This window comes from Limulus polyphemus, unplaced genomic scaffold (genome assembly GCF_000517525.1).
Source record: "Limulus polyphemus unplaced genomic scaffold, Limulus_polyphemus-2.1.2 Scaffold4516, whole genome shotgun sequence".
Taxonomy (NCBI): Eukaryota; Metazoa; Arthropoda; class Merostomata; order Xiphosura; family Limulidae; genus Limulus; species Limulus polyphemus.
Genome location: NW_013670126.1, coordinates 78754 through 89337, shown reverse-complemented (window position 1 = coordinate 89337; position 10584 = coordinate 78754). Strand labels below are relative to the sequence as shown.

The 10584-nt window shown below is 33.9% G+C and overlaps 1 protein-coding gene across 1 annotated transcript in view; it reads right to left on the bottom strand.

Moving 5' to 3' along the window:
• Positions 1-7347: 7347 nt before the first annotated feature.
• LOC111088823 (multiple epidermal growth factor-like domains protein 9) overlaps positions 7348-10584 on the bottom strand; it is an 81647-nt gene continuing 78410 nt past the window's right edge. Inside the window, exon 5 of the mRNA XM_022399895.1 lies at positions 7348-8327. Coding sequence (XP_022255603.1) covers positions 8008-8327 — 320 coding nt within the window. The 3' untranslated portion in view covers positions 7348-8007. The remainder of the gene's footprint in view (positions 8328-10584) is intronic.

The following is a 10584-nucleotide window of genomic DNA, read 5'->3' as shown; positions in this document are numbered from 1 at the left end:
AGTGTTTGAATATTTTTTATTTTACTTTTATAATAGTCCATAATTATTGTTGGTTTAAAAATATTAACTTTAAAAATCTGTAACTTCAAAATGTGTGCTTAATGTATTATATTATATTTAAAATATGTACTATAGCATTGTCTACGAAAAATAGTGCTGAAAATAGTTTGAGTTATTCAATATTACTCTAATGCTCTTCTGGTTACTGTGGACTCTCTCCCCGATGCCTTTGTAGAATTTTTTACCGCGCTGCTTGAAGAACACTACAAGATGTTAATTGAATAGAGTTGTTTAACAATTTGTTCAACAACGAGTAAAAGCTTGAAATGGTCTATTTGTTCATTGGGAGGGGGGTCTTGAGCCAGACTAGTTTCAAAGAATTCCATTCCTCATCAGTGACCTGGAAACTACAACCAATGAAATATCAGACCAAACCAAACCTTTATAGTAGTGAGGTATCGGAAATCGAAATGGTGTATTTAAGTGTTTTACACTCACAAAAAAGAAACCTATCATTTTATAGGTATTTGAAAAACTTGTAGCATTCCGCCACAGTTTAATTCTTCGTATTATTAGCCGACACTAGGCAGCTGATACATAGTTGAATGGAGTTGTTTAAACATATGTTCAACAACAAGTAACAATGTTGTTAAGCTATTTATCACTTAGGTGACAGTTTGAATCCTGTTCCTGACCCGGGTGGTTCGTGTTTTAGAATATCAGTCAGGTGCGAGTGCGGACAGAGGTCCGATTTTGCAAATCTCCTTTGGGAAGGCCTCTGTAGCGACACATTATCATTTATTACAAATTTTATATTATTCTGACACCACCATAAAAATCTTACCGATCACTAGCGGTGATAATGTCGTTATAACTCTCCCTGTATTTACAGTGGAATTTTCCCATTTGTCTATTGAAGATATGATTGATTCTGGTACTACTGTATCTACATAAGCCAGCCACACCCAGTTACTGTATTAGTGTTGAGGGTCATTGACCCCAGTTCATTGTTCAACTGGCATTTCAGGACATTGTACTTTCTTTGAGGGTTTTTTCTGTCTTTTTCTATTCTTCCACTATGTGAGCTAACTCTTAATGTCTAATCTTCTTAAGTTCAGCTCACTATCTTACCCGACTGTTGTATACAATGACGAACTGAGCTCTCTTTGTGGACACTGGCAAAGGCTTATAGAGGAACTCCATTTGCGACTTAATAATTTATGAGTAGTAAATCAAATTGCACTCCATATTGTACTTATAGACTACGAGTGAGGAATCCATAACTTGCAAGGAAAAAATAAAACTCTTGCAAGAATAAGTTCCGTTTATGTTAAAGACAACCCTTAACTCTTAATTTGAAATAGTAAATACTTACGATATTAGCATGTTCAGTGATACACGAAACTCCTGTGTAAAAGTATAATTCCTCACAGAGATCTGGGGTGAATAACAAATAAAAATACATGTATCCTTTATATATTATTATATGTAATTATATATATATATAATATACTTTATATATTAGTAAGTTCTCTTTCTATTTGTGCATAACACTTACACGAAATAATACATGTAAGTGTCCAATGTTTGTGTGCATTAACAGTATCTGAAAATCTGAATTCAATACACCAGCAGCCTGTTTAGTTCATCAGACTATTTTGAGAGTATGTCTAGGATTTTCTTGTATGGTATCTCAGATAGAATGCTTGTGTCAGTGCTTATAGGCGCGGGGGTTACGAGATGCTCAGCTGGCAACAGGCTTTGCAGTATTTTCTATTATCTTTAGCTTGAAGAAACGTCTCTCACGGTGAATTTGAGTGATGGAAAGTGCCAGAAGAAAGTGATACACTTTATATAAGTTGTCATATGCTTTTGAATAAAGCATGTAGTTCTCAAACGACTGAAAAGTACACATTAAACACCATTTGTATCTCTGGAAAGTTTTACACAGTAACGTTCTCGTGTTGTTCTCTGTGGTCAGACTCAGATGTATTAGTAGTAACACCTCCCTCAACCAACACTTCTTCCAAGGCAGGGTACTGGTCTTCTAAACTTTGACTTAACTTCGGATATACAATTACAAAATGTTCCAGTTAAGATCTAGGTGTGGCATGGGCTGACCTATCTTATTCAGTGATCCAACAGGCAGGTCCTTTTTCTTTATATCAGTAAAACTCTTTGGGCCAAAACACTGCATGTCAGCATACAGCTGACAATGTTTTGCAAATAATCTCGCCAGACTATCTATTGCTTGATCAAATATCACGTTGAAGGTATCAATCCTGTACGTAATCGGACAGGCAATTCAACTGACACCTTGACCTCATCAAGGTTGAACCATACACTGTTGTAGTTACCTCCAGGCCTGAACTAAATCAAGTCCACTTGGTTGTTTGAAGGTATTCTGATACTGGTGTGATATGGTGAAAACTGTTTCATACCTCGGAAAGCCCTCCAGCATCCCTCTAGTCCCTGTTTTCGTGGCAACATCATGTGACTTTGAATGCCGCAGTATAACCTGATGCTTGATCAGATCTGAGAAAACAGCTTTGGAGTGATCTATAGATGTCCTGAATACAGTTGATAATTCATTTGATTTTCCTGACCAACATGTTTCACCTATCAACTTAATTCTCTTCAGTTTGTCTGCTCTTAACTTGCTCTAAATTTCCTTTTTTCAGGCTCCTCAGTGGCACAGTGGTATGTCTGCGGACTTATACTGATGGAAACCGGGTTTCGATACTCGTGATGGGCAGAGCACAGATAGCCCTTTGTGTAGCTTTGTGCTTAACTCCAAACAAACCAAATATACTTTTTACTAGATGTAACAGTCCTTGTCCACTACCACTGTGGCCATGGGAGAGAACAAGAGCAAGCAGCCTTTCCATTACTTTCCCACCAAGCACATACTGGACTACCACAGTACATTATTCCACCAAGCACATATTAGACTACCACAGTACATTATCCCACCAAGCACATATTGGACTACCACAGTACATTATCCCACCAATCACATATTGGACTATCACAGCACATTAGTCAGTTGTCGTAATATTTTGCGTGGAATGCATATCGTGACTTGACGGTTTAGCAAATATATTCACACCATTAGAGATTTTACTTCATGAAAGTCGTCTGCTCGTATATGTTACTGCAGTGTGGGTTTTCTGTTTGTGTTGCTGTAAGATCATCATGATCTTTGCATGAATGAACAGATCGCGTAGTTTCAAGAATTATTGCATGGTCAGTTGTTTGTGTAACCTGCTGATTATTTGAAATGTTCTATGTGGGAAGTGATTTCGTAGTCTCTCTACCAAATAAATGAATAGATATGATAAGCGTCCTTGTATCTTGTAAAAGTCAAATTTGTGAAATTATTATACAGGAATGATTTACACATCATTCTTATAACAGTAATCCGGCTTATTGTATTTAGCAAATTTCGTTGAAAGTTACTAACATACTGCCGATGTTAGGCGAAATTTGCCGTCGTCACGTACGTGCAGTACGCCATGACAGTATTGTTACGTCTCTGGTCGTTAGTTAACTTTCCGTAAAAAGTCTTTCCGAATAAAACTTTAGCGATACAAGTTCTTTCTTAAATAAAACTAGTTTATTCTTTCTCAATACAACTTTGCAATACCCTTAATTTCCACAGTCATGCTATAACTTAAACAGACGCTATATTTCACAACGAACGAACGATTCACGCGCTTGGCTCAATTGTCGTCTGTATCTCTGTCTGCAATTGAATTCCCCGATTGTTGCCGTCACTTCTTGGCGGTCTTATATACAAGAATACCGCATATCTAGTAAACACTCGAGGCTTCACGAAGGGACATGAATTTTCTAGAAGCTCATGACGTGTTACTAGCGTCACGTGACTTCCGCTGTCGTAACAGTATCATTATCAGCTAGTCTGGTTATCAACTCCTCATGCCACTTGGCATAAGGGTAGAAATGTTTTAGAACTACTGACCAAATGTGTTCTTGGCACAGAAACGATTTATTTTTTGTATAAAAGTCTAAACACATTTATCATGTTATGATTTTAATTGTTGAAAATATATATTATTGTACATAATATATAAACACATACGAAATATTGATATTGAAAAAAATAAAATATAGATTATACAGCCATAAGACTCTGTTTTGTAGTTATTGTTTTTCTGGCGAAATGGTTTGGAAATTTCGAATATTATGGCCAATCAACTTCAGACCCTGTAATAAGCACTCAACATGTTATAGAGGGTTTGGTGTGCCTGGAAATTTTGCTGTCAAAATTCGGAATCAGTATTGTGTGAAATTTGTAGGTCTTTACGTTGTATAATGACATAATAATGTACTTTTATAAACTCAAATTACAAATATTATATTAGGATTTGAACATTCTACTGGTCAACCTGCATGCAAAATTATTATTTAAACGCAAAGTATTGATAATCTAATAATCTTGAAACTGAAATACAAAACTAGAGATAGGCTGTTAAGTTCTATTATTGACAGTTGTAGCAATTGTAGCTGACAATTTAATACTTTCGTGGGAAAAAGTGTTCCTGTGTTGGGTAGGCCTATAACAAATATGTACTATATAAAAGAGACCGCAAGACGTGAGAAAATTGTTTCAAGAGATATTATAAAAAGTTAAAAACACGTCTATAATAAAATTTATTACAGATGTATGTTTTATTTTTCTTACAATATCTCTAAATATGAATATCAACAAAACTAAACTATCGTTATTACTTCATTTATACAAAATGATAATATCATCAAATTGATATTCATATAAGAAAACTAAACATTAGAATAGTCACAGATACACTTTCCGATGATTGCTCATTATTATTCAACTGGGCTCTTTGAACGACAAATGCTGATTGGATATTTCTAGTGGCCTTTGTAGGCCCCTGCAACTTTCTCATTTTAGTACATTTGCTCTTTTAGTATCCATTGTCCTGTCTCCTCTTTTCTGACATTATTTACTATGAAATCTACGTAGTATTGTCAGCTTTAAACAATAGGCCTAGGATTTGCTCAGACAATGTAGTCATTTCATGATTTTCTATGATTTTTATACTAAATATAAAGCTTTGAGGTAACAGTCGGGAGAGAAGTATGGTTCTGTAACTTGTATGTACGCCTATGCAGCACGCAGTCGTGTTTATTCATGCATATACAGATCTACACAAGTATCTAGGCTTATACGTTGAAAGTTACTGGGAATTCCCGACTATTGCATAAGTAAAATTCTAAAAATACACTAGTGGTTTACAGAATGTGATGCATTTAACAGTTTAAAACACTTCCATCAAGAAGCTATGAATGTGTTTTATATTTACCTGTGCAAGGCCTGTAAGAAGGAGGTATAAATATTGGCTATATATTATTATATTTAACAGTTTAAAACACTTCCATCAAGAGGCTATGAATGTGTTTTATATTTACCTGTGGCAAGGCCTGTAAGAAGGAAGTATAAATATTGGCTATATATTATTATTATATTTAACAGTTTAAAACACTTCCACCAAGAAGCTATGAATGTGTTTTATATTTACCTGTGGCAAGGCCTGAAAGAAGGGGTATAAATATTGGCTGTATATTATAGGTCTAAATATATTCAGTGTTTATTGTAGTGTTTTACATCAATATGACCATTCGAAATAGATAAATAACATTGGTTTGAAATGTCATCATGTAGTAAACTATAAAATTTAAGAGGGCATCCTTGCCTGGGTTCTAGATAGGCCCACTGGGATTTTGACCCGTTCCCGGCTGTCCAGTCTGCTACTGGTTGTGCAGTCTGATAAGGTTTCATACAGAAGCAATGTTTTTTATATAATTTACATGCCCTTAATGGCACAGCGGTATGTCTTACAACGCTAAAAACCGAGTTTCGATACCCGTGGAGGGCAAAGCACAGATAGCCCATTGTGTAGCTTTGTGCTTAACTTCAATTAAACAAACAAAATCATTTACATAAATAAGAATCTACATAATGACTTTGATGCTGAAATTTACAAGCTAACGTTTATTTCAGTTCTCATAAATCTTAGCCAGTTGAATCTTTAAAAATACATCTTTAAAGAAAGATATGGCGAGACTGCATATAAAGACTACGAAAATATACGTTTTGTGGTAACTTTAAATATTACATAGTGAATACATCATTCACTTCGTCGAATGACCCTTCAAACTACTTTTTTATATATATCAGCAAATGGTCTTACATTACAAAAAAACATATTTTCAAATCTTCAAACATACCAACAGGCAATGCTGTTTATAAATATGGTGTTATAATAGGTATTGTATAACAGCACAACAGTATGTTTGTAGAATGTGATGACACATTTAAAATAAACGTTTAGTTTAATCTTACACAAGCTGCTGCTTAATCCTGACGATATTGTAAAAAATCACATTTTGTAGCAGAAACTTATGAAGAATTTAGGGTTAAATGAATGAAAATTTTCGAGCTCTGAAGTTTCATCAGCTATATTTACATTTTTTAAGAGTCGCGGAAAATTGGTAAAGATGTGTATATGAAAAAAATCAACAGGACAATCACAGTAATACACTTATAAGCAGTTTATTGAATTTTACAAACTTCGCAACATTTGTACACTTCTGTTCCCATGTTTTCCAGTAATCAAAAATACTTGCTAATGGGAGGTAAATTCACACAACATGATAATTGCTAATAGGAAGGAACTTCACACCAATTACTTATAACAGGTAACTTCACACCACAAGGTGTTGTTTTATAGTGTTGTAGAAGTACAATTTCCATACTCAAGACAGCTAGACAAGAAATACTCTAGTAAACAGGTTTACTTGAAAACAACATAACCATGCCTAACTATTCATGTTTAACTGGCAATGCTAATCTAGCTTTTTTTCATCATAACTCAGCTTTGAAAAAAAACCATATCACAAAAATTGATTGTATACTAAAGAATACACTTTACAACCTTTAATAAAACACGTATCTAAATGTTTAATGATAATGTGTTATAAACATTTTATTACAGTGCAAACACATTAGATGCACCGGAATTAGCGTTCAACATTAGATGTTTTGTTTTTCAATCACGATATATTATAAAGTTTAGAATAAAGTTTTTATATACATTTTGTTACTGACAATCATACTGTTACTGATTTTTACAACTATAACACCGTCCCAAAAATTATTACTGCACTATTATCAGAAAATACCTACATAAAATGGACGTTGGAATTTATTTATATAATAAACGTGTGTGGTTACTGAACTGATTTATTTATATAATAAACGTGTGTGGTTACTGAACTGATTTATTTATATAATAAACGTGTGTGGTTACTGAACTGATTTATTTATATAATAAACGTGTTCGGTTACTGGACTAATTAATTTTATAATGAACGTGTTCGGTTACTTAACTGCAGCTGTCGTCATATTAAGTTACAAAAATAATTTACATGGTGCTTTGGACAACGAAAAAGAAACAGCTTGAAACAGTTGTCCTGTAAAAGTTGTGGAGATAACATGCTTCTAAATAGTTGAAGTTGACATACAAATATTATGAATAATTTAATTAAACCAAGATATATTTACATACTGTTTATTCAAGTGTTTATATTACAAATTATTGACAATATCTTCACGTTATATCATTAACAAATATAATAACCAAATAGAAACACTCATCTTTACATATATGCGATGAGTTTAATCCAAAGAAGTCATGCATCAACATTCGTCCTGGTCTTCAGTGGAGTTTTATCATTTGTCAATTGACGTTACAGTGAATTTTAGGAAGAAATCTTTATTGATTTAGTAATTGGTGTCGTAACTTATTCCACGAGTAAATATTTTTGTCCCAACGAGTTGTACCATAAATCATAGAAAATCATGTCACTTATATTTCATTAAATTATAGGAGTTTAAAATATTTCGAAAAGCGCTGAAAAAAACAAACAAACTTACCACCATTTTGAAATATAGAATATATCTCAAATATCCATAGTTTTATAACATTTCTGAAACGACGTGAGACTCGGTTGTGGAGTGACAAGATTGTCAGGTTCGACGTCATCAGTAGTTATGGCTTGTATGTCTTTACTAGTGGCAGCGTCCAAATGTTGGTATTGGTATTCAGAGCTAAGATTCAGTTTTTCCTCACGAAGCTCGATACTCCAGAATGGAAGGCGTGGTCTACTCCGTCGATAGGACCAATATCGGTAACATGTAGCAGTGCCTGCAACCAATAAAATTACTCCCAGAGTGACAATCACGGCGATCAACGGTATGGTTCCATCTGCAATTGTGGGGGCTAAAAAATGACAAAGTTAATGAATGGTTCTTAAAAAAAACTATATTCTTAAACACTTCGTGTGAAAATGCTGAAAAATATATATATTTTTTTTTAAATTGCAACTTTGTATAAACGAGAGATACGTTTTTTAATGAAACAAAGTTGATATATTTTTGTTCAAGGGACTGTATGATGACGAGTGATTTTTGAAAAATTAGTTTAATAAGAATACAGGGAGGATAACTTAGTAAAAACAAGCCTTTCTCTGTGTACTCTGGGAGGTAAAAGTATGTCGTTATTGTTGTTTAGCACAAAGAGCTATCTGTGCTCTGCCCACCACGGGTATCGAAGCCCGGTTTCTAGCGGTATAAGTCCGCAAACATACCGCTGTGCTACTGGGGGGCTAAAAATATGTTACGGACTAAGAGAAGTTTATGATTGCGTGAGGTTGTAGAAGTAGAAATTATTATAACTTCGTTTGATTCGGGCTGAATCGTCATACCATGAAGATCTAATCGCGTAAATCAATGTATAAACTTAGCATTCGCAAGTAAGAAACACAGCCTTCTCTAGTGTGTTGAAAAACATGGACATACCTATATCATGGCCTATTAACATGTTTTTGTGCTTGTATCTTTAAGAATTCACTTAAGTCATTATTTTTGAAATACTATTTTTTATAAGTTTTGATTACAATACCTCTTTTTTACTTACAAATTTCGATTATTTTTATACTCTCTTTACACACTTTCTGAATTAATGCTTCTTGTTTCATTTAATGTTTTTTTATCACCTCTCTGTGTTTACAGAACAAAACTTTTGTTGCTTCATAACATTATGTGATCTTTATATTTTAGTTTTTGGTAAGAATTCGTTTATTATTTTTAATTCTTACATAAATACATAAATCACAAATTATAGAAACACTTAAGTAAAAGTACAACGGTTATAACGTGCAGTTTCCAAGTACAACGGTTATAACGTGCAGTTTTCCAGGCACAACGGTCATAACGTGCAGATTACCAAGTACAACGGTCGAAACGTGCAGTTGCTAAGTACAACGGTTATAACGCGCAGTTTCCAAGTGCAACGGTTATAACGTGCAATTTTCCAGGCACAACGGTCATAACGTGCAAATTACCAAGTACAACGGTCATAACGTGCAGTTTTCAAAGCACAACGTGTATTTAATTAGCAAGTTGAGATATTCTTGTTAATGAATCAGATAATAGGAGCAGTAGTCATGCCCTTGCGTTTCATACCTCTTGCTAGTCAAGTGAGGTAACTCCTGCAAGATACAAGCTTGGGTATGCTAGAAGGGTGAAGCTAATTGGCTTAATTAGGTTCATGCCAGGCCTAGAGAGTTCAGATTTTTAAGTATAATTTGTATCTTCAGATTGTGTATAGTTTCATTTTGTGTATGATTTAAATCTATCTTTGTGTTTCTATTACCCGTAAGTATTCAGCAGAGATCTTTCAATTTATGCTCAATTTTCATCCCTTTTAATGTTCAATTAAAGAATATTTAAACTTAACTTAAGGATATATTATTCATTTAGTGTCTTCTTTGTTTCAGTTTAAATTACAAGGGGGGTAGTACATGTACCGACAATAGCCTTATTTTTATTATAGTCTTCACAAGCTCTTGTTAGTTCGACATCTATATACAGAGATCACTTGCCTAAATGTTCATTGTATGGTTTGTATTGCATTACTTATAGCGTATTGCTTATGTGTAATTAGACATTTCTTATTCGTGTGAATTTGTGCCCTATCTCTTTTTTTGTGACTTAACTGTTGCAACTTGAAGTGAAATACATCTCAAAGTCTGAGATCTGAGAACCTCCTGTTGTTAACGGGCCTAACTGCTTTGCTGGTAATCCGTGAAATACAACACACGTCAGCAAGTAAATCCAACAGACTGTGAAAACAGAATTAAGATAAATTGACAATGTTGTATTTTTTCTTCCTCTTAAAAGCAGAATACAATGGTATTCTAAGTCACTTATCCCTCTATCTGCAGGAATCAAAAGAAAATTTCGGCGCGAAAGAATTTGGAGATTATAAGCGAAAGTAAGTTTAGATGAATCGCAAGTTCAGCGTATCAGAAGTAAGTGTAAATTGTAATATCTATAAGATATTATAGATTATTCGTAGCATTACGTAGCAGGTTTACTACTAACTTCACAGGGTTGAATTTTACTTCCATTATAAACAATTTCAGAACTTGCATAATAATTTATGCAGATATACGCGTAACATTATGTCAGTTGCT